The sequence below is a fragment of the Rhipicephalus microplus genome, chromosome 3 (assembly GCF_043290135.1).
Source record: "Rhipicephalus microplus isolate Deutch F79 chromosome 3, USDA_Rmic, whole genome shotgun sequence".
NCBI lineage: Eukaryota > Metazoa > Arthropoda > Arachnida > Ixodida > Ixodidae > Rhipicephalus > Rhipicephalus microplus.
Window position 1 is genome coordinate 274,572,625 of NC_134702.1, and position 27,698 is coordinate 274,600,322.

Here is a 27,698-nt window from a genome sequence, read left to right on the forward strand (position 1 = left end):
AACAGCGTAAGATACGCTCTGCATACTTTAGACAATATTCTGTTTTACTGTTTGAGCTCCCAGGATCATTGTTTAAATACAGTTTATGATTATGCTATTTTAGTAATTTGTCATTTGAATAGTAGCCTACCCAAGCTGCCGAATACAGACAACCTTTCTTGTCACCTTTGCCAAGAGGGCCATGGACTCGTTACATGCGTATTCAAAAGGAAAACTTTCCGCAGCATGAACATTCTTATTGTGCTAATAAGCACTCACTATCTGAGCACAGCACGGTTAAGCCATAAAACTTTGGTAAGTATTGTTGCAAAAGGCTGTTAATGGTGAGAATAGCTTTAAGGTGACTGGTGAAAGCCTTATTCAGTGTGGGAAAGGTATATTAGGCCGCAGCAGCACTTGCGTCAACTGACAATATGAAAGATACAGACGGCGAGTGTAGCTTTTATTGATAGTATTGAATCTAGAACTAGCATTATTTGTCTTAACACTGGGAAACAGAAAAAAGGAGATGCGCAAAGCCAAATAGTTGAGGCCTCTAGGTTTATGGTCAATAACAAGTGGATCTGAGGCATTCCAAACTTTCAGCACCTCACCTGGTTCTGCTCGGCCTTCGTGATTGGTAGGCCAATCACAGAGCAGTGCAATGCGACGATATCGTGTGATAACGTGATCGCGCGAGCATCATGATAGACATTCTGCTGACCCGTGATGGCATGATTACGTCGTGTGGCGACGCCAACACGCGAAGATTTTTGCATCACTCTTGTTGAAGTCGCTTCCGTGGGACGCCAAAGCCACCGCCGGTCTGTTTTAGTTTTTAGCTGAAAACCTTAGAGGCCTGATCAAACATGAAGCTTGACCGTTTGCGTCCCACGTCGGCAGCGTCAAGTGATCAAAAAATGATCACATGATGACGACAACACATTTGACGTCAGACATTGCCTAAAACTTTGACGTTATCAAAACGTCGCGTGACTTCACGTTATCACGTCATCGCTTGACATCCGAGCTTGGTCAAATGTGGTCTGATCATGGAGGCAACGCAAATTAAGTTTTGCACTAGTTGCCTTCGGTTTTGGAGGCAGTGCAAACCTCGTTAGGTGCAGCATGTTTTCAAAGTGTGTTGTGAATGGTGAGGGCCGGGGGCTGCAAATGGTGTACTGGCCTCCTTCAAGCCACACCAGCACTTGTCCACACCCGAGGTACACAAGTACACAAGTGCTCTCCCACAGCCGCGATACAAGACGGCTTTGCATGCCCGGCAAAGTCCTGCTGACAGTCATAGACTGGCGGGGTAGGATCAGTACATCAACAGGGGAAAAAAAGGTGGCTTTCATCATCGATTCGTCTTAGGTGGATGGATAGGGGGCCCTGTGAGGTTTTAACGAGGTATCTAAAGCCCTCACCGTAATAAATTCGCGTAGTTAATTACCTGGTAAGCTGCAGGTGTGAAATCCCTGCCCCATAATTACACTGAGGACACAGGCATCTTAACAAAGGTCCAATTTAGCTGCAGCATCACTAAAATCAAAGCCATGGAGTCGCACGTAGCAATGAACGAATATAATAATATAATTGTTGGCGTTTAACGTTCCAAAACGTCCATATGATTATGAGACGCCGTCATGAAGGGCTCCGGGAATGGCGACCACCTAGAGTTCTTTAACGTGCACCTAAATGTATGCACATGGATATCAAGCATTTTCGCCTTTATGAAAAAATGCGGCTGCCGCGGCCGGCATTCCATCCTGGGACCTGCGGGTCGGCAGCCGAGTGCCTTAGCCGCTACAGACCACCATGGCAGGTAAGCAATAAACGAAACGCCTGGTGACTTTCTAGTCTTGTCACATCCAATAACCGAGAAAATGTGTACACCACATTTCTTTTTCAGCAAGCTCAAAGCCTAAGGGTATTTGCGATGGACAACAGAGTCTAGTATGCGTGAAGAAAAGTAATAGTGGTCAGACGCGTTTCTTCGTAATATCAGCTTCTTACGCCAGCCAAAACCGCAAACGGAACGCGATGTAAGCATGCGAAAGCATTATTTTCGTATCCTGAATGGCGAAAGCGAGAAAGCGTCATCTGCTGTGCCCGCCGGCGCTCCGCTGCCCCATGATTCCCCAGCGCCGGTCCATCAAAGAAAGGCGTGGCACTGCGATTTCCGGAAAGGTTCTTTACTACTAATAACATATCCTATTCATTCCTTGGTACGATTCCCTGTTATATTTTGTTAACCTCTCAACACTTCACCTCTTCGCCTGTCAACACTTCACCTCTCATCTTCTGATTAAACCTAACTTAGACTTAACTTAATCTTGCTGACTTAAACTTCGTACACGAACGCTAAACCATTTTCTATGCCACGTTATAAGGTTTTCTGTGTTAATCATGGCCACAGTAGTGATGGTGGTGTTTGCATATTTGTAAGAGAAACCATCGATTTTTAACTCTCAACGAAGTTATGTTGTTCAGACCATGGTTGGTAAATGCTGACAGCTGTCCTAAGCAATTACGCCATCTCGACTATGTACCAGCTCCCATTTGATAGTAGTGCAATGTGCATGGCCTTTTGGAGAATTTATTTCACTCTGCTATGCTGAATAACCTTGCCATTGTTTTTAATGGCAATAATAATACTGACATGCTGTGTAACGAGACTTCTATACATATGAAGTGTTTGTTTGATAGGTTTAGATTTATTAGCATATATGAGTCAAGAATTGTTTCTGCCATTTCATTTACAATAATTAGCGTCTTTCCAAAACATTACTTCTTAGGATAAGAAAGCTGAGATCTTTCCACGCCATACTAGGGGTCACTTTTTTATAATTTAGTTATTAGGCACGAAAAAAGAGTGACTTTCTATTACATTGCATTCTATAACGGCCAATACCCCTTAGACTTCGTCAGGAACAAATTAATGCATACTGCAACAACTTTCTTACAACCCGAACAACCCAAACATCGCTCACAATAGATCCATACAATTCATGGATTTATATGATTGCACCTTTCTCGAATCACCCAATGCCCATGTAAAAAATATTAGAATGGCATCGATCACAGTGACATGTTGATCAAATTATTTGAAAGAATGTATTATATAATGCATTTCTAGTTTCTCTTGACCCATAGCTACTTGTTACCTCAAAGTATTTTGTAGTCGTCTAAATAAGGGCATACAAAAGGATGGGCAAAGCTGCTCTCATAACACGTTTATGCTGTTGGCTGGTAATTTTGCGTTCACTGGAGAAATATAAATTGACTGGAGCACCAATCCTAAAAAGCGTAATTACAGAAGTAAGACATATTGATTGTGTTATTAGTGGCAGCCACTTATCTACTACATAGAAAAATATATATAGCTAACTGAGGCTTTCCGAAAACTTCTGTTGATGGAACATTAAACGTTACGAATAAATCTCCAATTACTACGTTTATAAGGCCTACTTGTGAAAGCGACCTACATAAAACAATACTTGTGCGGCTCAGAAATACTGAATGTGGGGAGTGCTGTAATCTTGTACTCAAGCCTATCAAATATGTCGCTGAAATTTTTGCCCAACCACTTTCTGAATTCATTAGGCTGTCTGGCCAAAATATTCTGTCCTGCAATAATGCAGGCAGTTAAATTGCGCATTTCCTGCAAAACAGGAGACAAAAATAGTTTAGCAATCTATGCAATTTCCACGTCAATTTTGGAAGTATTTTCTAAATTTTCGGAATAAACTCTTCATACCCAACTGGTACAATTACTAACGAATATATGGCGTGACGGACAATACGGCTTCAGTAAAGACCGATCGACTGAGCTTGATATATTTTCTCAGTAAGAGTTCGTTTTGAATACCATCGATTGTAACCAAGATGTATTCGATATTTTTATGTTTTTCATTCTTCTCTGAATAGACTATTACTTTTACGTAAATTAAATTTTTACAGTGCATGGGAATCATTATCAACTGCGAATAGTTTTAATCTTACCGATTGTAAAAAAAAAAAAACATTAGGTCTGTATAAGTAATTTTTCTTTGTCGACTGAACCAAGCTCTCTCGGAATACCTCAGGGCAGTATTGTAGGTCTGTTTACGGTTAAATTGCAAATTAGTGACCTTGTAAATATCCTTCAGCAGAATTTGTTATTTATGCTGGTGACAAAAGCACACTTTTGCACATAGTTATACTAACCAGTTGATTAAAAAAAGAAATAATAGAGAGCGTATACGAGTAGGCATGTTTCAATGCACTATTATTGTTGCCATAAAAACGAAAGCCCCTATTTTTCTAACAAAATGCAAGCAGGTTCAATGACTTGTTGGCTTTTTTTAAAAGCCTGATTCAGATGGTGGATAACATGAAACGTCGGTGCCATATTTTTAATGACACGTTATTGGAGAGGCAAGTATATTAGTTGGCATCAAAATGGCAAGTGTTCTTGGAATAATTTGTACCAACAGTTATCTATTTCACTAAAAACAACACTTAATATTTCTCATTTCTTGTTTACATCCTTTGTTCACTTTTGGTTTATAGCGTGAAGTGGCACAACGCAAATACTGAAAATGCTCACTCGATGAATTGATTTTTGAAAATATTGTAAGAAAAAAGCCTGATCAATGCAGGCTTTTAAGATACAGCAAAAACATAAATTAGCCAGGCTCAAAATGTTCACAATTACACATTTAGCCCGATAAAAAGAGTTAAGCCACAAACTGTACTGACTTGGCCAACCTACAGGCGTAAGATAGCGTTATTGCCTCTATCACGCACAAGGTATGGTGGCCGAATATTACCAGAATGTTCAATTATCTAAGTAGCCTTTATGTTAATATAAAATATGACTGCAAAAAGTTTTACATCATGCTTGTCACCTACTAATTGTATCATGCATGTAATTTACGCTTCTTTATTTTTGATCAATTATACATTCTTGTGACACATGATTGTATCGTCTGTTCCAGCTTCTGATGTATGTTTTTTAATTCGTAATAACTGTTGTACTCCGTTGACATTTAGAGTATGCAGTTCTTTGCATACACATTGTCCTATTTGTGCGTATTACTCCGCTATGGTCTTACTTGCGTGCTACTCTATGACTCATTTATTTTCAAGTAGTGGGATTCTTTAAGCTGTTATAGTGCAGTTTCTATTCTCGGCATTCTTCATGTGGGGCCAAACATAAAATTGAATTCAATTTCATTCAAATTCAAATAAATGCGTACAAACACTAATAAAACCGTTCTTTGAAAAGCTTAACAGTACTCCAGTGCCTCAAAAGGCCTGGAGCAGCTCGGTGCTGATGAGCTCTGGTGTATAAGTCTTGCTCAAGTGGTGCAAGACTAGAGATAGCAGAGCTGTGACGGTATGTATTGTAATGGAGTCGCTGTTCAGTAAGGCCACTGAACAGCCCTGTCGTTATGAATATGGTTCTACTCCCATCCACTTGTATCTGTGAGACGACAAGGGTCAAATTTGATGTCAAAAAGCCTATAATAACAAGTAAAAATTATACTTGTGGACACATGCAACATTCTGTGATGTTCATCGAGGTGAATGACTTGCCCGCGCATTGAAAGCACCAAGTAAAGAAAAAAAAAGCAAATTTATTCTGTCCCTAGGAGTGCAAACAGGCTACTCCTTGACTTGTAGTTGCCGAATAGTTAGCTTTCACGCTGTGATTATACTACCCTCGTCAGAAGCATCAAAAGCAGAGGTAATTTTTCGTTGATGTGTTCATCCCGAGTGAGAAACACAGACCATGGATTATTAGCTTCATATATGCAGCTGTTATCGTGCCTTTTATTTTTTGGTGTGAAGCTACTAGCGAGTGGGGTACGATTGACTTCGTTCAACGTCCCAACTTGCAGAAAGTATACAGAAGAGGGTCAACTAGGTACAGCAGTAAAGAAGGCTTGTCGCATTCTATGAAATGTTCATTGTTTCTCGCAGTTCGAGCGGCGACAGCTGAGCTACGACAGCAGTGAGCTAGAAACCGAAGTTCGTGGCACGTGGGCCGCCTACCTGGAGAGCGTGCATGAGCAGTGTGCAAGCATCGGGGCCAACCGGGCCCTGTACTCGATGAGTCTGCACCAGGGAGAGGATGCAGAGGCGCGCATCGGGGACGGGGCGCGTTTCTACATGGACATGGTGACGCCACTGCACAAGGCTGTCACTCTCGAATGGTCCAAGACGTACAGTGTTCTCATCGAGCAACTCGCCCGAACAGCACAGGCTGAGCCTGACCGCAAAGCTGACCTCGATCAGGTAGGTTCAAGCAGTGTGTGCACCCCTTTCGGGTCCTTTTAAACACGCGCTTGCTGCATCAAGCTATGCCAGCCCTCGCCTTTCGCAATTCGGAGCGCGTCTAGGGCCTTACTCAGCGTATACGTGGCTATGTGTGTTTCTTGAAACTGCTAACTTAGGCATTTGACTGCACACTATTTCAACTTTTTAAAATAACTCTTCAAAAGAAGACTCTTACAGCTGTGAATGCAATATCCCTTACCTTAGCCGGCTCATCACATTGCCAAGAAGGCGGCAATTTTTCAAGTGCAATGTTTCATTATCTGAATAATTGATTAATTTATTGATTGATACATATATGATGTTTAACGTCTCAAAATCACCATACGTGTATGAGAGCCGCCAGAGTTATTTAACCTGTAATGTTTTGAGCTTCGTACAAAGAAGGCCTATTTGCTTTATTGCTTCATTCAGTTGCTTTATACCATGCGGCGAAGGAACTACAACCAAGAGTGCATCAGTACCCTATCGGAAAAAAATGAATGGTGGGCATGGTGGAAACCACCACCCACCATTATAGTGGATCAATGTAGTGGGTGAATGGTGGGAAACGCCCAGCATGGCGCATGGTGGGTGCTGCAGCGCCGGCAACACTTGAGCGCGAAATGACGTCAGAATCACCGTGACGAGCTGCCACAAAAAATAAAAAAGAATTCTATAAAAACGGTATAAAAAACACCCGTCCCGTAAAAAAAAAAACAAAGCGCCACGAAGGATCAAACGTGCAACCTGCGGATTCCAATTCGAAGACGCTAACCACTGCGCCACACCAACATGACGTTGATTGTGTGTTAAATACTTAGTTGGCATACAAACTTAAGGTTCAACTCAAGTTATGTTCGTGGTGTACACAACATAGACAAGATCTACACCTGCTCCTAAAAATTGCACATTTATTAAACACAAGCAACTGCGGCCTGCAACGATTGCCACTATGTTAATGGCACTAGTGCTTTTTTTTACAATTCACAACTTCAAGAAAAAAAAACAAGTGGACTGGGGAGCAGCAACAGTTTACCGGCGGGGTCTGCCAAGTTTATTATCCGTTTCGCACTCGTTCTAAAGGGCGACATCTGCTCACGCTTTATGACGCTTCTAGGCTCATTCCATAGATACGCCCGCCTAATTTATTTGATTGAGTATTGGGATGCTTTTCGCGCAATGTAGAAGGCGGTCGCGCCAGCGCAATGCTGTAGCTCTTTCGCTAAAGCAACAACTACATAACGGCTTGGCCAAAACGAATGCAGTGTGCCGGAAACATTACGCTATCATATTGGTTCACCAAGCACACGAATTGCCACGTCTGAGTTCTCGTACAAAAGCTAGAGAAGTGCCGGCGAGTGTGACCGGCGGCTGTCGGTGAGAAGACCCTTAATTACGTTCTCTGGGAGTGCTTTATTGGCGTCGCATCGATGTTTGTTGCTTCTTGAGTGGACACCATACACAATGAAAAATGCTTCATTTAGGTTATTTGATGCCATATGGCAGCGCTGTATTGTCATACTTAATCGTCGTAATCGTGTATTCTGAAACCCGGAAGCACGGGTAACACAATTGTACGGGCTCGGTCAGTAGGCCTAACCTTTGGTGGAAATCATGGTGGTAGAACATGTAGTGTACAGATCCCAGCTTCGTACACTATAAATTGCTCGCCATTATAAGCCCACCCATTATCTGCTTACTGCTTCCCAGCATTATCGCGATGGTAGGCAGAGCTTCTCAGCTTGGTACACCGTGTGGCCCACCATAACAAGCAGCACCCATCATCTGCTTAGTGCTTCCCAGCATTATCGCAATGGTGGGAAGAGTTTCTCAGCTTGGTACACCATGTAGCCCACCATAATAAGCACCACCCACCATATGCTTAGGGCTTCCCAGCATTATCGCAATGGTGGGCAGAGTGTCCCATTATCGCCCACTATCTAGCCTCTGCTTTCCACCATCATTTCCATTTTACCCATCATCTGTACACCATACCACCCAGTATGTCCCTGCATAACCACCATATTTTCCACTACGTCCCACCATAGCCATCATAATTTCCACCATGCCCACTATTATTTCCACCATGCCCACTATTATTTCCACTACGCCCACCATGTTTTCCAGTATCCACCATGGTAATTTTTCCGATAGGGTAAAGGCATAACGCAATACATTTCTCCCAATGCCTGCGGACATCACACCGCGTAACGCATGTCCGGATGTGCTAGCCTTACTGTTGCTCGCCGGCAAGGAGGAAACACTGCGACTTTGCATGTCTTGTGCGTCAGTGAACAAACAGGGCACTGTGTCGCATGATTATTTTTACTATTTCTCCGTAAACGCAAAGTGTTTATGAAATAGCTGGTGAATAGGCTTGTGTATGTTGTAGCTCACTGGTAGACTATAGCGTGCATCGCGGAACTTTGAGCACTTAAGTTTCCATTATAACGTACTGGAAAATACTCGTCACAAGAACTGAAGTAAACAGGAAGGCTGCCGACAATATTTCACGCAATACTGACCTGTGCTCTCCTAAGAGCCTAGAGTAGACGGCGTGCAAATAGCTTCTAACGCATAGGCATAAAGTAACCTAGTTGCTTATAGCGGCAAACTCTTCAGGACTACCATTCAGAAAGTTTTCAATAAATATAAAAAAGTGCGAACACAGCTGAAAACTGAAATAGGTAAAGCTTGCTGGGGCAGCCGCCGTCTGCGTTTCCGTGAGCTCTACTCCCGTGGTGGCATGGGGCGGCTAAAGGCCGTACTAACGCCGATGGCCAGTTAGCTGTGCTCTGCTCACCTTCACGCAGAAACAGCAAGCTAGAAGAGGCGCTCGCCTCCCCTATCAGAAAATACGCGAAATGAACGCTTCATTAGCTGGTGCCACCTACGCCGGGTAGGCCACCAGCCACAGCATCAAAAAGACGCCGTGGGACACAGGCATATCTGTGTGTTGATGTTTGTGTTTCACAAAACAAGCTGAACTGAGGATTTTAGAAAAGCATGGCCAAAAAGAAACAATCGGACGGCATCGAGACAGCGAAAGACTGAAGTTGAAAGTCGGTTGGTTAATACTTGATTAGTGGTTGCGTAATTTAATGAGGAACTTGAACATCAAGTGCAGAAGTCAGATGTCAGGTGCAGAAGTTAGCAGGAGAGCGTATGCCACCGACAATTGCTCACTCTTTTCAATATTAAGTACAGTTCGCATATTTCAGCATGTATTTGTGACTGCGAACAATGACCAAGAGAACCAGGGTACTGCTGTGGATATAATGTACCAGCTCTAAAAGGCTCCATTTTCTAAAGAGCAACTGCATGCAGTAGCAGTCAAGTACGACGAATATCTTTTGTGCAGAACATGACTAAGATGAAAATCCCTTCACTCTCGTCGTTAAACCTTTTCCTCCAGATGTGCGTGGCCCACATCTGTATGCTCAATGAATGCAAATAATTATATCAGGGTACAAGCAGGAATCGAACCCAAGCATTCTGCGTAGCTATTATATACGTATTCTATACCCCATAGCCACGTGAGGTCTCGCCACAGGTTTGAAAACGATCCTATGCAAGCGTAATGTTGGCAACTGTGTGGCCTGTGCTATCTAATTTTCTAAATATTTTATACATTCTCCTATGTCGTGCTTCCCGACGTCGTGCTTGTAAGCACGACGTCGGGCATTAGGCCCGGCGATTTTGGGACCATGCCAGCGCAATAGTGCTCCTAAGTTTTGATGACAATCTTGTTACTCGCCCGATAGTGGAATTGCTCAGCAAACTTGAAGTGAATTTTAATCAACAAAAAAGGTCAATACGGAAACTTCTACACCATTTATCGACACCAACTGCACGCAGACGTTCGCGGAAGAGATGTTCAAAAGCATTGTTTATTTGGAGGGAGACCTACCAGCCGTCGCTGATTTGTGTACGTCATAATTGGCCTTGGTGCGCATTGCGGCATTCACTTGAACAGTAGTGTGATTCTGAAGGAATGTAAGAGAAGTCACTAACCATAAATAGGATCACTTAAATACTGAAAATGAGTAAAAACCATGCACACTATCGCGAAATAATGCACATAAATTCTAATTGCACAAATAATTAATAATCAAAATGCTAAAAAGGCACTGCTGCCCCAGCGTGCTGCTCACAGCAGTTCGCGCTTGCGAAATGCAAGTGTAAGTGCAGGCACGCTAAAATACCTATGCAACGTTCACGTGCGAAAGCCTATTGTCTTCAAATTGCGGAGAACAGGCTGCTGTCACTGACGTGCGTGTATTTAGCGACCTAAATAGGTGAAATTGCTCACAGCACATGGACGTGCGAAAAAGATACGTAGGTTTCGACAGCCGAACACGGCCTCGTCGTGTATCCGCGAATTTCGGTGAGTGATACATCCGCGGTTGCTGGGGAAGCACTAAAACGACGCACGAACACACGTTAATCGTTCTTGCGGAACGGCGCACCAGCAGTTGAAGTCGGAGCCGAAAGCGCTCACCGTGGTTGTCTCGAGTTCATGAAGCCCTACAAACTATTCTCTGATCAAATGTGTGCGCAAAGAAGTGAATATGACACAGAAAAGCTCAAGGTTCCGCCGACGGCTTGCGAAAAGCCATTTGGTAGATATATACCCCAGCTCAAAATTCTCCGTCATGCGGAGGCATTGTGGTGCAATAGGTAAGACATCTGCATCACGTGCATGCCTTCCCGAGTTCAATTCTAGTGCTGAGTCTGTTTTCCATGTTAATCGCGCGCATGTAGATGATGGTAATGCCAATGGTTTTCCAATTGCCTAGAAGCATAATGATCACCGCATTTTCAGCGAGAAACCGCGCTCTAATGCTCAAAATAATGCTTCCTATTTACGCAACCACGCCAGAGCCAGGCCGCCTATGGAAACATCACGCGTAACCACTGGCGCCTAGCCAAAAAAAAAGTTTACCTGAAATATCAGCTAATTCTTGTCCCGCCTTTTCTGAAGGCCACTTCAAATCAGGCTGGTTACAATAGGACACGGGTACGGAGCCACGTGACCAGCTCAATATAAGCGGCAAAATTTGACTTGTTTTCCTGACTATACTGGCGTGTATTCTAGCCTGGATTATACTAAGAGTGTTTCAGTTCACATGGAGTCGTCTATGTTGTTTTCAACTACATTTTTATTCTGACCACCACGTTCGCGACATCTTGAAGCCATTCAGAGCAGAACCCGAATTCTAAGTGTTCATCTCGCATAACTCTCACCGAAAAGGACCTTTCTTGCGAACCACTATATTACGCGTCATCTTTTAGCGTTTTTAATAAGTTTGTTCACACCAGTACCACAACCTATGTTCGTGTATGTTACTCTATAATACGCTGGTGAATGGTGGCCTGTGACGCATCTATCTTGTCGGATTATGAATGTGTCTTTCCCAGAATATTCTGGAAGGTAAGAGGGTATGATGAATATGTCCTTCTGGTCACGACAAGGGGTGGGGATAATAACATTACAATCCTGTCACGGACGTCGTCCAACCCTTTCTCTCAATCCATGTTGCACAATCCCGTATGCCTGCTGAATGCAAAAATAAATATCAGAACCCCAGAAGGAATCAGACACATAGTTCTTAGAAGCACCTTTCTGATGACGTCTTGAGGCCATCTAAAAAAAGCCCCGCCCTTTTTGTTTCAAATACAAAGCATTTTTTTAGCTAACTCCACGCCTTTCGAGCGTTCTGCGTTCTATCTATCTATCTGTAGCAAGAGGCACAGACGTGATCAATCTCACCATTTTATTCTTGAAGGTTAAAGCAGAGCGTCGACGGCTGCGTGCGTCCGAGCCACGAGGCGCGAGGACTCGTTCTCTTTTAGCACGGGCCTCGAACACATGCGTATCATTTTGCTTGGTAACCAGTTGTCCCACCTGATCACACTGGTCCACTTCTTACATAGAGCACTGAAGCGAACTATATGCGTCAGCTGTGAATGCTTTGTGCAGTCTATAATGTCACACCAAATACCACACATCGCACACCCATCCACGGGAAACAGAAAATCGCGTGCCAAACCAGCGCAACGCCGGGCAAGCACCACGGAGGAAGGAAGGAAGCATTTCCGTGCTAACTCATTGCTTTGTGGCCACCACAGTAGGCGCTGTAGCGTCCAAAGTTAGCGATGCCATCGGCTGCGTCACTTTCATTGACTTTCCAAACATGACGTAACTCAGACAGTGTTACCAATAAATCTGGCAAGCCATGTGATTGGTTCGAGGCAATCGTTAAAATTCATTTGCAAACAATCAGCGCATCTCTCAAGCCTGGTGTTTGGTTCAAGTTATGGAAGTATGCAAGGCTCCCGTACTTAGCGACTTTTATTGAGATCCACAGACATCGACAAAATGCCGAAGATGGTCTTCAAGCACTATCCACTCAAGTGGTTCTACGTAAGAACAAACGTTTAATTCATATTTTTTAACAAGTACCTCATGGGTTTCTATGTTTGAAACATTGTGTGAGGGGTGGGGGTAATAGGGCATTGTTAAACAAGACAGTAATATAAGCTTAACGCACTGTTAATGCCCTTGTTGTCGTTGACATCGTTACACAACTCTAAACAACTGAATATGTGAAACATACGCGACTGTCCAACATCATTCTTCAGGATCATTTCGTAACATTTAGCACAATAAAAAATTACCCACAGAAATGTTTCGCCGCCTGCTTCACGAAACATTTGTTCTCAGGTGGCTGATAATGCCTTTTTTTTTGCTATTCGTCTATCGTCACAGAAAATTACGGAAAACAGTTTCTTGCTAATCTACGGTCACTGCAGTCAGCTTGTATCTACTTGGCACAAATATTTATGGAAACATCGCCTGAAGGTGCCCCAGAAATAGTATTACCTGTTACTCAGACGAAGGTTCGGAGAGTGAGAAAGTTTAAGCATTTAGTAAAACGAGGATGCTGTGGGACATGCAAATTCTTCACCAGAGGTCAACAGCGCGCGTGACAGGAAACGGGTTTCTATTGTTTGTCGTGGTAATTGTTTTGCGTTGGCAAGAAGTAACAGTACCACGCACCAAAATCTTTTCCTTAAAGGAACTAGACAAATAAAGAATGCCTGCACGTAAAGGTCACAGTGAGGCACCTTGTCTGCCGTACAATTAGGCTTGCCTGAAATGCAAAATTAAAAAAAAAGTAGCATACAGACTCATGATTTCAATGTAAAGTTAGAGAAATGACCCTCAAACTGTTCTCCGTTGAAAAGTTTCACACGAAATGCGCAGCGGAGAACATGTCAGTGTAGCGTGCGCAAGCTGGCATCCTTGTTCTGCTGCGCGACACCTTGAACCAGTTGCGGGCTCGGACGTATAGTATAGTAAGTCCAGGAGCGTTTCGACTCATAACACTCGCCCTAATCAGTCACCCCGAGGGAGCGTGCTTCTTCATTTAAACAAGCACACCTTTCAACGCCATGAGTTGCACAAAACAAGTATGCGTGTCAGATTGCGCGTGCTCCTATGCACACAACGTCAGAGCCCGCAACTGCCGCACTGTGTCACGCCGCAGAACAAAGCCATAGTGTGCCTCGACGCCTTCGCCCCCACAGGGTGTTACCCTGTGGGGGTGAAGGCGTTGATGCCACTGAGACATCATTTCTCCCCCCGTTTTCTGCGCTTCTGAATGGCGCCGTCATATAGCATCAAGACGGCAGGAAGGTGCCTTAAGCGCAAGTATGGTAGCCGCACCGCAGTTGTCCTCACCCTAAAGCAGACAAAGCGCGTTTTAAGTCACCCTACAAGCCCGCCTGCTTGCGTGAGATGCACTGAGGGGGACGCGGCTGTGCCTTTCATGTGTACATTGCAGCACGTTGACGTTGCTAGGGGGGGGGGGGGTACTGCCCTCCCTTGCTATTTTTCACAATTTTGCATCTGTATATCGCATGTACACGTACAAAGACGAATGAACAGGTTGGTTGGGAAACAAATTCGAGCGTTCGTTTGCCACACCTATTGTGTCGCAAAACACATAAGGAGCCTTCGTAGTAAGCTTTCTTGAGAAAGAAATTGTTTATCAAGGGTTTGATGAAGCTGGTGCTAGAGGCTTCATTGTTTTGCATCATGTGAGTATTCCAATTACAGCGACTCAAAGAAAACAGCAACGAGTCGGCACTACCACTCTTCGTCCTTGTGGCTGCGATTGCTGCTTCATAATATTTACATTTTAGAGCTTACTGTAGTGCGAACCATAATCAGCTCTGGGCAGCTTATTGGTTGCGAAGCATTTCGTAGCGAACTTCGGCGACATTGTCCGTATCTGTCTATGTAGCCGCCGATGTTTTCTAGCTCTCCCAGCGTTTTGATAACTGGATATATACCGAAATTAGTATGGCATAGCATTGACAAGCATATTAGTGATTAGTCAAAACATATGACAAGTATGTAATGAATGTCGTGATTTACATGTTGCTCTTGCTGCTCTTGCGGTGGCTTCGTTCACTTGACATACTCTAAAAGCGGTATGGTACGATATCACTGCATGGCAAACATAAGTTAGAGGCCCTAACACGGAAATTATGCCATGCATGTCTTGTAAGTCATGACTACATACCACACTCATGGTGTGCTCGTGGTCGTTTCGCCAGCTCTACATAAACCAAATTCGGTATTACGTGATGTAAAAGAATGACGAAGGTATGTGACGCGTTCAAATATGATAATCGTGATAAGACTCTTATGTAAGACATCACTAAAGGCGTCACAAGTATTGATGCACAAAACGTCGAGTCAGGTGTGATCACGCTCAGGTGAGTGACCACTTGCCAATATATTTTATTACAAATTTATCTGTGTAGCCCTCGCGTCCTTTCTAGATTAACACAACACATTTCAAGATTTAGCCTATTCCCACTTTATAAATTCTGTCGCAAAATCTTGCAGATAAGCTGGGAAGATGCGCACGACGAAATAGACTGCGATAAAGTATACGAGTAGTTTTTATCAGCATTTAAAATTGCTTATAAAACGTCATTGAAGCTCAAGACCAAAAAAAGCCATAAACGCAAAGAAATACCATGTACTGATGAGAGTACGCTAAAATTCATAGAGCAAGAAGATTCTGTTTCTAAACAGTTCTTATCGCAAAACATGCAGAAGATTTAGCCACGTTTCAAAAGAATTCCGTGATATTGTTCTTGGGTTTTTAGTGGCAGCAAAAACAGTACTTCGTGGAGCTGTTCCCTGCCGAAACGATAATGCAAACTGATGTCACATCATCATCATCAGCCTGACTACGTCCACTGCAGGACAAAGGCCTCTCCCATGTTCTGCCAATTAACCCGGCCCTGTGCTTGCTGCTGCCAATGTATACCCACAAACTTCTTAATCTCATCTGCCCACCTAACCTTCTGTCTCCCCCTAAACCGCTTTCCATCTCTGGGAATCCAGTTAGTTACCCTTAATGACCAGTGGTTATCCTGTCTACGCGCTACATGCCCGGCCCATGTCCATTTCCTCTTCATTATTTCAACTATGATATCCTTAACCCCCGTTTGTCCCCTAATCCACTCCGCTCTCTTCTTGTCTCTTAAGGTTACACCTACCATTTTTCTTTCCATTGCTCGCTGCATCGTCCTCAATTTAAGCTGAAGCCTCTTTGTGAGTCTCCAGGTTTCTGCTCCGTAGCTAATTACCGGCAAGATACAGCTGTTATATACCTTCCTCTTAAGGGATAATGGCGATCTACCTGTCATAATTTGAGAGTACTTGCCGAATGTGCTCCACCCCATTCTTATTCTTCTAGTTCAATCTCGTGGTTAGGCTGTGCGGTTATTACCTGTCCTAAGTAGACATAGTCTTTTACAACTTCAAGTGTACTATTACCTATCTCGAAGCGCTGCTCCTTTCCGAGGTTGTTGTACATTACTTTCGTTTTCTGCAGAATATTTTTAAGACCCACCTTTCTGCACTCCATGTGTAACTCCGTAATCAAGAGTTGCAATTCGTCCCCTGAGTTACTCAGCAATGCAATATCATCGGCGAAGCGCAGGTTACTAAGGTATTCTCCATTAACTCTTATTCCTAACTGTTCCCATTCTAGGCTTCTGAAAACCCCCTGTAAGCACGCGGTAAATAGCGTTGGGGAGATTGTGTCCCCCTGCCTTACACCCTTCTTGATTGGTATTCTGTTGCTTTCTTTATGAAGCACTATGGTAGCAGTTAATCCCCTGTAGATTTCTTCCAGAATGTTTATATATACTTCACCTAAGCCCTGGTTCCGCAGTGTGCGCATGACGGCTGATATTTCTACTGAATCAAACGCCTTCTCGTAATCTATGAAGGCTATGTATAGTGGTTGGTTATACTCTGAGCATTTCTCTATTACCTGATTGATAGTATGAATATGGTCAATTGTTGAGCAGCCTGTTCGAAATCCTGCTTGTTCCTTTGGTTGATTGAGTTCTAATGTTTTCTTTACTCTGTTAGCAATTACCTTTGTAAATAGCTTGTACTCTACAGAGAGCAAGCTGATCGGCCTGTAATTATTCAAGTCCTTGTCATCTCCTTTCTTATGTATTAAGATGATGTTAGCGTTCTTCCAAGACTCTGGTACCCTTCCCGTCAGGAGACACCTCGTAAACAGGGTGGCTAGTTTTTCTAACATAATCTGTCCTCACTTTTTCAGCAGATCTGATGTTACCTGATTCTCACCAGCAGCGTTGCCTCTTTGCATGCTGTCCAACGCTTTTCTGACTTCTTCAATCATTACTGGTGGGGTGTCATCTGGGTTACTGCCAGTTCTTATAGTATTAAGGTCGTGGTTGTCTCGGCTACTGTTGTAAAACTCCTCCGCAATTTTAACTATCCTATCCATGTTGGTAGCTATTTTGCCTTCTTTGTCCCTTAGTGCATACATCCGACTTTTGCCTATCCCAAGTTTTTTCTTGATTGTTTTGAAGCTTCCTCCGTTTTTCAGAGCGTGTTCAATTCTCTCCATGTTATACCTTCTTACATCGCATACTTTACGTCTATTAATCAACTTCGAAAGCTCTGCCAGCTCTATTTTTTCTGTTGTACTTGACACTTTCATGATTTGACGCTTTTTAATGAGATTCCTCGTTTCCTGGGAAAGCTTGCTAGTGTCCTGTCTAACTACCCTGCCTCCAACTTCCACTGCACACTCCTTAATGATACTCGTCAGATTATCATTCATTGTATCTACGCTAAAGTTGGTTTCCTCACTGAGAGCCGAGTACCTGTTCTGCAGCGACACTTTGAATTACTGTACTTTCCCTCTCAGTGTTAGCTCAGTGCTAGAACCTTATCTAGTGAGGGAAGTCTAGCTGTACTATTCGAGGAGCTAGAGGGTGTTAAATGGTATATAATAGGGCTCAGTGAGGTTAGGAGGACAGATGAGGCCTATACGGTGCTACAGAATGGGCACGTCCTTTGCTATCGGGGCTTTGCAGACAGAAGAGAACTGGGAGTGGGGTTCTTAATTCACAGAAACATAGCTGGCAACATAGAGGAATACTATAGAAATAATGAAAGGGTGGTAGGTATTGTAATTAAACTGAATAAAAGATACAAGATGAAGGTAGTACAGGCTTACGCGCCTACATCCAGCCATGATGACGCTTCAGTTGAAAGCTTCTATGAAGACGTGGAATCGGCAATGAGTAAGGTAAAAACACAGTATACTATAGTGATGGGCGACTTTAATGCAAAAGTAGGGAAGAAGCAAGCTGGAGACCAGGCAGTAGGAGATTATGGCATGGGCACTAGAAACGCCAGAGGAGAGCTACTAGTAGAATTCGCAGAACGCAATAATTTGCGGATTTTGAATACCTTCTACCGAAAACAAGAAAACCGCAAGTGGACATGGAGGAGCCCTAATGGCGAAAATAAGAACAAAATAGACTTTATAATGACTGCACACCTAGGAATCGTGCAGGATGTGGAAGTGGTTGGCAAGGTACGATGCAGTGACCATAGAATGGTACGGTCTCGAATTCGCCTAGACTTGAAGAAGGAACGACAGAAACTGATGTCACATAGAAAAGTCTAAACTATTTACTGCATGGGAACCAAAAGCCACATAAACTACAGGAGTTAACAGTAAACAGTGAGCTCATATCATGCATGAAGTTAGCTCATGCTTTTAACAACTATTTTGTGTCACTTGTAAATATTCTCATGACCCCCAATGCATAAATTATGTAAAACTGAAAATCGTTCAAAGTGCATTCCTAAACCCGCCTGACACTCAAGAGATACAAAACGTGTTTCGCAGTACACGACATAGGAAAACTGGCGATTTCAATGATCTGCAGGCTTGTCCAGCAAAACATGTACTAGATATAATCAGTCCCGTCTTCGAGCATGAGTACAATATTTAGCCAGTGAATCGCATATTACCAAAGCGCACGCCAATCACGAAGGTAGCAGTACTTTACAAATCAGGCAGCAGAAACAAGTATTCGAACTAAAGGCCAAGAGCAAACCTGCCCATTTTTTTCTAAATGTCTCGAAAAGCTGGTACACGTAAGAATAACGTCATTCTGTAACAAGCACATTCTACTAAACTATTTTCAATTTGGATTTAAAAAAGCTTTCCCAACTGAATTAGCAATACTAACTCAAAAAGACATAATTGTGCAAGGCTTTGAAGAAAATATGGTTAGCCATGGCATACTCAATATTTTTCAAAGGCCTTTGATACCAGAAATAACAGCACTTCACTGACGGAACAATTACGGCTTTAAAGTACATTTCTGAATTTCATCAAAAGCTTTCTGCAGTATAGATAATAAAGTGTTATTATATAGGTAATCACTATTCAAAAAAAAATTACACTACGTGCAGCGATTCCACCGGTAAGTATACTAGGACTACAATTCTTTAACATTCATATAAACCATTTGATGAACATCAACACTATGACGCGATTTGTTATACATGCGGGCGACACCAGTTTATTTGACTTCCATAAAGGTTTCACAGCTAATCAGTATTGCCAATGATGCTCTACAATAAATAAACAACTGAAGTTCATCGAACTTCCTAAGAATTGATGCTACGAAAACAACTGGCATGCTTTTGCAACCGAAGAACAAAAAATAACTTGTTCATCGGTGACTTCAAATAGGAACCTCCATGATAGAAGTAGTGCCTTCAGCCAAGAACATATATGTTATTTTAAAGAAAAACATGTTATGGGAAGAACATGTGAACATTATCGCCAACCAGCTTGCTCAAGTTACAGGTATTCTAGTAAGATTACGTCTCTTATCGCCATTGAAAGTTTAACTCTTACTAAATATTTTTTTTCTCTCCCATATAAATTACTGCCATCTCGTCTAGGGAAAGACAACCAGCTCAAGCGTAAACATTTTATTTTTGTTGCAAAAAAAGCTGTTCGAACAAGTTGAAGTGCTCTATGCAATGCACACAGCAATCCCCTTTTTGATCAGCTAGACATCATGGTAATAAAGGCAGCACATTTGCACAGCGCAAGACTAAGAATAGTTACGACGTAACTACAGAAGAAGAGACAGGGACAGAAAGAGCGCTGACTTCAACTGAAGTCAATGCTCTTCCTGTCCTTGTCTCTTTTTCTGTAGTTACGTCGTAACTACTCGTAGTCTTGCGCTTTGCAAATATGTTTATTCCCAATCGCCAACTATCCCATGCATATGTCTTATTAAATAAAGGCAGTGTATAAAACAATTTAGAAGAGAGGAATCTTAATGGAAATAAAAAAAATAGCATGGGTTTTCTAGAGCAGCTATCACGGCTAACGTCAAACCGAAACATGCTCACTACTAGTAAAAAAAAAAAAGCCTCTTTGTCCCACACTCTCGAAAAAATATGGAAAACAAATGCTACACGATGTCTTACCGTCTTTATTTAACTCGCTACATTATTTGCCACATTTTCTTTCTGCAATAATGTTATTGTGTGGATCATACAGCTCGTTGTTTACAATGAACATGCCTTTTATGTGTAAAGTAAACGGTGATGTGTGTGTGGACTTTGCATACTCATTAGTGAATATGTGTTAAGCTTGTTTGTTTATTAAGCATAATATTATTTTATTATGTGTAGTGTATCTAGCGACGCGTTTCAAATTTTATTTGAATTAGTTTGATTTTTCAGATACAAGTGTTTTTTCAATTGTCTATAAAATAATGTTTTTTTTTAATTTTCTGACAACTGCACGAACACGTTTCTTTGGGCTTATTTACGTTCAGCCGTGTTTTAACGCACATAGATTTTTAATATACCTTTTTATGCATTGTGCTTTTTTCCTCGTTCAATGTTGCCAAAAAATATTGGGGGAGGGGGGACCATGACCTCATCAAGTCGTTATGTGTCTTCTTTCTGTTTTTTCTGTTTTTTGTGCCATGTATAGATGGGAAATAAAGTTCATAGTTCAAAGTTCAGCACATGCTACGCTCATAGCGCACTCGCAGTCGTTGAGCTAGCTTCACATATACCAAATTTGGTTTTACCTGACGTGTATTGACGACGAAGGTAAATGACACGTCCAAACATGATAATAATCATATGCGTGTTAAGTAAAACATGACTACATGCTACGTACATTGCACGCTCGTGGCCGTTTTACTAGCTTTCACATATACCAAATTTGGTAATACGTGACTTGAATGGAGGAGGAACACAATGCCAGGCACGGACGTGATAATCATGACACGGAAATTTACGACACAACATCTACACCTTCATCATTCTGGCTTCGCATATGATTCATACCCACTTTACGTGGCTTCTGGCTTTTTTTTTCTCTCTAGGGTTGTTCTACCAATGGATGATATATTTAAGGTCCTTTGTAGTTGGTTTTTTTGGTGAAAAGTTTCTTTTTTTAAGAAATGCATCTCCAAACGAGATATTGTCGCAGGGTAATTCCCCGTCGTGCCGCATACCAGGTTGCAGCAAGTTACGTCAGATACACAAATTTAGATAAGACAAGACACTCCAGTCAACGCTTGCCGTACTGTTGAAGGGTGACATGAATGAGACCTCGTTGCAGCAAATGCATTCTATTGTTATGAAACGTAGAACTTCTGTGAACAAACCGAGTTTCTTCCAAGTGTGTCGTTTATATTTGAGATCAACCACTGTTTGGTGTTATGTAAACTACATAAATCATTTTGTTACTTAGCGTACATGCTGCAATAACATAACATTATCGGTGTTTTAGAAAGGTAGTTGAATGAATATTTAAGGAGACAACAGTTTTTATATTTCCCATTTTATTATGTGTTGCGTCATCCACACTGCACGGGCCGATTGCTTGATTTTATTTTGACCGGATATGTTTTACAAATTGAATTACTCTAAATAGTTTTGGCGATATCCAGGTAACAGTTGATGCAAATAACTAGCTGATATAAATAACATTAGTTGATGTCAACGTGATATCTCTATCACTGAAACCATCCACCTGACCCGGGACCTAACGGGTGACAAGAAGCTTCAACTCTAAACGAAAGGCCGCGACGGCCGCTTTTTTTTAATGAAGGCGAAAAGGCTTCAGGCCCGTGGGCATAAATTTAGAGACACGTTACTGAACCCGAAGTAGTCGAAATTACCTCAACCCTACATTTCAGCGTCCCCCATAATCATATGAGAGATGTTAAAATAATTATTGTTATGGTCGTTACAATAGTGGTATTAGTATTAAGAATAATATTATCAGCACCTACATTTCGCCAGTAAAGCGCTCCTTAGATTTATATGGGATGAACTGCCCTTCATCGTATGCAAGTGATGTAGCCTTGAGAGTGAAAAGATTCTTGCCTGCAGGTGGCGGCATGGGTGGAGGAGACTGGTCGCCAGGTGTCGGATGCCATGCAGACTGCTTTCGCGGCCTTTGAGAACCAGGTGCGCGTGATCACCAAGAATGTTGAGCTCTTCAGCGCTCAGATCAGGAAGATACTGGAGTAACACCACTTCCGCTTTTTTAGTGAGTGTGGAAATAAAGTGCTGTCTGTGTCTGTGAGAATTACTATGTGAATGGAGAGATTAAGAACGGTGAGTGACGACAACGGCACTACAAAGCTACACGACCTTACGCGATGCCCAGAAGGCGACAGCGCAGGGAAAAAATCGCGCTTTTACAGGCCGATTTCGCGTTACTTCCACGTTTGTGTTCTAGGGTTTAGCATAAATTGCCGCAAGCGGCAATACAGATTCACGGGGACCAACGTATTGTCGTCGAAATTCAACCGCTGCATGCGTGATCAAAACACGGTGTCTGGAGCTCAGCCGCACAATTCCATTCTCGTCTTTCCTGTCGAAGAAGTAAGTATCAGTCCGTATTCAAGATATTGGTATTGTCAACGGGCAAAATGCGATTGTGCAGCTAAGCAGAGTGTCCGCAGCCTCGGGCTCCGCCGCTCTAAACAAGTGGAATTCTATCTGTACATGCTTGCGTGCGTAGGTAGTCAAGTCATCAGGAAGCTTCAAGAAGTCGACGTTGAGCGTTAATAAACTTGGGCTGCTGAGAACTGAACAAAATATTGCCACGAGCGCTTTCTATTATGTAATGGACTTTTTAAACGCGTCACCGTTGCCTTGCACGCACTGCGCTTGAATGTCTTGGAATATTTCCGACAGTCTTGAGTGCTATAGCCAGCGTAATTGTTTATTGGAAGGTGAAGTGGCGTTCTTACGTGGCCTGTGGTAATCTACAGATTGTGATAATGCGAGCTTTCTCAATACCTACCACGTCAGTCTAGCGTATTTATTGACTAAGAGGAAAAAATAAATTTGGTTGTAAGTTGGCGCTAGTTCTTGTCTGAATTCTCCCTATGTGTTGAGTGTACAATAGAGGTGCCTTCAAAATATGTGGACTTGTATTGCTTTTAAACACCCCTGGCCCCTTGAGCCGAGTAAGAAAAGTCGGAATCGGGGTTCCTAATAGAAAAGTAATTACCCTGCTTGCGGAATATTTTAAGAATATTTTGGACAGCGTGCGGTAGTAGAATGCTTATACGAATCCTCATAGAAAGGGTTAACGTCAACCTTTTGCGCGTCACTTATCGGGAAGAAATGTAGATGGTCAGCGCGACATATGTCCAATCCTGAAGACATGATTATCTCAATTACTGAAGAGATCCAAAAAATAATGCTAAGTTACATGCAAGAAAACAAAATAATCTATACGCAAGGGAAAATGCATGCATAGAACCCTTCGTTTCAATAAATTTACAGTTGTCTTGATTCACAAGTCACCAGCGCACGGGGAAGACGAAAGATAATACGTCCCACATTCGTGTGAATTGTTTCACAACAAAAGCTCTTACGAGATCCCAACAAGGATCACGCGCGCCGAAGTCGTCTGCCACCGCTGCAGCCACCGATGTCCGTAACCAGTATCGCGGCAAATCAAAATAAATAAGTAGATAAAAACGACAGCGGCTCAATGCGATTCGAACAGGGGTCACCTGCGTGCAAGACCACTAATATAGCACAGGGCAAGGTTGATTGATATGTGGGGTTCACCGTCCCAAAACCACTATATGAATATGAGAGACGCCGTAGTGAAGGGCTCCGGAAATTTCGACCACCTGGGGTTCTTTAACGTGCACCCAAATCTTAGCACACCAGTCTACAACATTTCCGCCTCCATCGGAAATGCAGCCACCGCAGCCGCGATTTGAACCCGCGGCCTGCGGGTCAGCAGCCGAGTACCTTAGCCACTAGACCACCACGGCGGGGCCAGAGCAAGGTTAGTGCTTCAGACATATTTGCAAATTGGCCTCAGGCAGGCCTGAAGTCGGGGAAAGCAGTCGCATTATTATGAGTAATAATATGTTTCAGTACAGCAATTGAACAATGACGCGTCACACCATGCAAACTGTGTAACAAGTGGGTCATTAAATGCTCCAAGCCATTTGAAAAGCTTCACGCATAGTTCTTTATCTTCGTCAGCCACAACATAAAAAAATTGCACAAATTTTCTTAAAAGTTTGTAGCGGAGACCACGCTTCTCAGAGGAATGAAGTATTGCTTTGCGTATTCCTCCCTACTAAACAGACAATATGGTGATTTATGGCTGCTGCACGTGTTCTTGTAGCAGTTACCAAAATAGTGTTTAGAAAAGACCCAAGAAAGACTACTTTCTAGGGCCTACGACTTTTAGTTTTTCTTGCTGTTTGGAACATAGGATCTATACCATGGCACAACAGGACTCTATGACGAGCGTAAGTCACTACTCGTAGGATGAAAATTATGACATGCGCGCCATGAATGCCATATTCACATGGTCTTGCTGCTCCTGTAATAGTTTAGTTCACATAACATCGCAAAAATTGGTATGGTATCTCGTGACTGCTTGGCGAACACAACTGACAGGCCCTCCTGTGGAAATCGTGATACGTGTGTCATGCCATGCTTATGATGAGCTCGCGGTCACTTCGCTAGCTTCATATACAAACTTTAGTATCAAGTGAAGTGAATGAATGATGACAGTAAATGACTAGTGCGCACATGATAATCATGACATGCGTGTCATATAAGAGCATGACTACATGCCACGATTATGATGCGTCAGTGGTCGTTCTGCCTGATTTAAGTATTGCAAATTTGGTATTACGTGACGTGACTTGAAGATGACCATATGTGACAGATGCAAGCATGATAATCGTGATGTGCGTATCATGTAATACCTTGAGTACAAACCGTGCTAATCATGCACTCATGGCCGTTTCGCTGGCTCCGCATAAGGCAAATTTGCTATCCCATGACGTGAACAGATGAAGATAAATTACACGTCAAAACATGATAGTCAAGACATGCATGTCACGTAAAACATGACTACATGCTACGCTTATAGGCTGTCACGGCCGTTTCGCAAGCTTTGCATATAAGAAATTTGGTATTACGTGTCATGAATAGACGACGAGCACAAACGCCAGGAGGCACAAACATGATAATCATGATATGGAAATCATGTACGGCAATATTTAGGTCTAACTTGTAAAGCTGTGCTGATTTTAACGTGACATTCCAACATTCCTTAGTTGTGCTTCGCGTATTACTGATTCCCGCTGGATGTGGGATCTGCCATTTTTTTCTTCGCTGTTGTCTGCCATTTATATTGTGTATAGGGGCTTTAAAATTCTGCAATTGTGTTTTGCTTATGTGGTTAAGGCCTTAAGCACGAAAATTAATGCTCAGTGTCAATGCGAGAAAGGAAACGATTTAATAAACATAAAGCTTGTAAGAAGAACCCCTAGTTCGGGTCTTATGACGATCTCGCCAACCACCCGAGCCCATCGATCCAAGTGGCTGACCTCGGGAGGCCCGTCTCAAGGGGCGTTGTCTCTAAGCTTTTCGGTGCGGATGAGGCAGAAGATAGCGGCGTGTGTTGCAAAAAATCATGTTAATATAAGCAAGCCGTGCGCCGTCGTATATCGCCAGAAATTTGGCATCATGAAAAATATTGCACCGTCACTGACATCTCAAAGTAGCGTAAAATCATGACGTCAACGGATATCACCTTCGCATTGTAATAGGTGGGCTGATCCCCGAGACAAAGAAGTTTCGGTTTCTTTGTTCCCGGAGGCAAAGCACGCCAGGGGCAGAAATCTTTCGAGTTTGACTGAGAAGAAGAATAATAATAAGAAAATGACTTTCGCCTACCTGCCATTCTTCTTTTTCAGTGCTTTTCATGGCTCTTAGCCAATGCAGGGGATCGGCTGTGTGTTAGCTGAATTCATTTTTTGTGTTTCTTCGCAATACTTATAGGAATGGCTAATACAGCAAATTTATTGGCAGAATATGTTTATTGAAATGTTTAAAAGAATCAATGATTTTGCTCATTATTCTTTTAATCTCTTTATTAAATACATCTATGCCGTAGTAAACACTCCTGTGACTGTAACCTAGAGTCGAGGCGCCAAAGGAAAAAACAACTGATTCGCATATTTTCAGACCCAAGTTTTGAAGAAGTGTTTCTTTGAATCCTCTCCTCAATGACATGTACCAGCGACAAGAAAGAAAGTATTGTCTGATTGTTCCCTTCTCATTACGGCAGAGACACAGGGGAGACAGCACTTGACTTGCTCTGTGCAGGTAAAAGTTGAGGGAGGTAATCCGGCAGCGAAGTTTGGTTATAGCCACTTCTGTTGTTCTGAACCGCAATAACTCACTGTTCAAGGGAAATAGCACGTGCTTACAATCTGGAGAAGCTGTCAAGACATGGTCTGACTAGCATTTTTTGGATGTTAGCGTGTGGAATCTTGCAATCGCTATGTACTCTCTCAGTAGGAAAACCCGACTGATTGGCACCAAAAGCGCTGCCTTTGCTAAAGAATCAGTGCTTTCGTTTAGAAATAAACCTGGGTGTCTAATTACATAAACTAAAGGAAGCATTGAAGGTGCGCGTGAACAATATTCTGATAAGCTTTGGTTGAGGCGTTTCAATAGAAGCGGAGAGAGAACGCACGAATATTGAGTCAGTGATAATTTCTACTACGGTAATTGAACTGGCTAACATTTTGAGAGCTAATATAATGGCCATAAATTCAGTTCTAAAACTGGAATGAAATCAGGCCGTTGTAAAAACAATACCACCTAATTTCAGGACAAAATACTCCCACGCCAGCTTTTTCCTCAGTTTCCGATGCATTCGTTTTTATAACCATATTTGTTTGCAGTAGATTTACATGCTGCTTTAACAGCCTGTTTAAGTTTCCCGAAGCAATAATTTCGCATGGCTCAGAAAAATTTTGTGACAGACAATGTCTACGAACTTTTGTTGCATCTTCAAAGAACGCACATCAAGAATTTGTACACTTACATGATTGTACAAATATGATTTGTGACTTGCGGAATCTGAGCCAGTACTCGAAAAAAAATAGGTCGAGATTGGAGATGAAAATTATTTGAGTATGGTGAGACAAAGTTTCGTACGACTGTAAAAAACTTCTGCACCAGGAGTAGGTAGAATCGGCTTAACAAGGGTGGTGTTCTCGCTTCCAAGTACCTTATTTGTCACATATTTTGGAAGGCCTAAGCACAGCCGTAAAACCTCTCGCTCTAATGGGACTGGTGGTCGAAGCTTGTATGCTGGTGCACCGGTAAAAACACAGCCGCATTCTAATACTGGTCATACGTACATTTCGTAGACCATCAAGATTGCTTTCTTCTCATACATACCCCATCTGTGGCTGATCAGCATTAGCAATACCCCATTGCCCATGCTATTTTTGTTGTGATATATTCAATATGAGGCTGCCAGTTAAAATTTTCATTATATATATCTCGGAGGTATTTTAATAAAAATCAAGCAGGCGTTTGGTGCGTATCGACATCACGGACCCTAGCAAACGGGGGGTGGGGAAGGGAGACGGGTTTGACTTCCTCCCGCGCCTAGCCATGCGTAGCTTTTCCATGTCGG

General features: G+C 42.6%; 1 protein-coding gene across 2 annotated transcripts in view; it reads left to right on the forward strand.

Moving 5' to 3' along the window:
• Positions 1 to 22,295, forward strand: part of LOC142804275 (uncharacterized) — a 324,814-nt gene extending 302,519 nt beyond the window's left edge. For both annotated transcript variants that reach the window (XM_075891025.1, XM_075891026.1), the window contains 2 exons: positions 5,950 to 6,264; positions 22,097 to 22,295. In XM_075891025.1, the coding sequence (XP_075747140.1) occupies positions 5,950 to 6,264; positions 22,097 to 22,237 (456 nt within the window). In that variant the 3' untranslated portion in view covers positions 22,238 to 22,295. The remainder of the gene's footprint in view (positions 1 to 5,949; positions 6,265 to 22,096) is intronic.
• Positions 22,296 to 27,698: the final 5,403 nt, after the last annotated feature.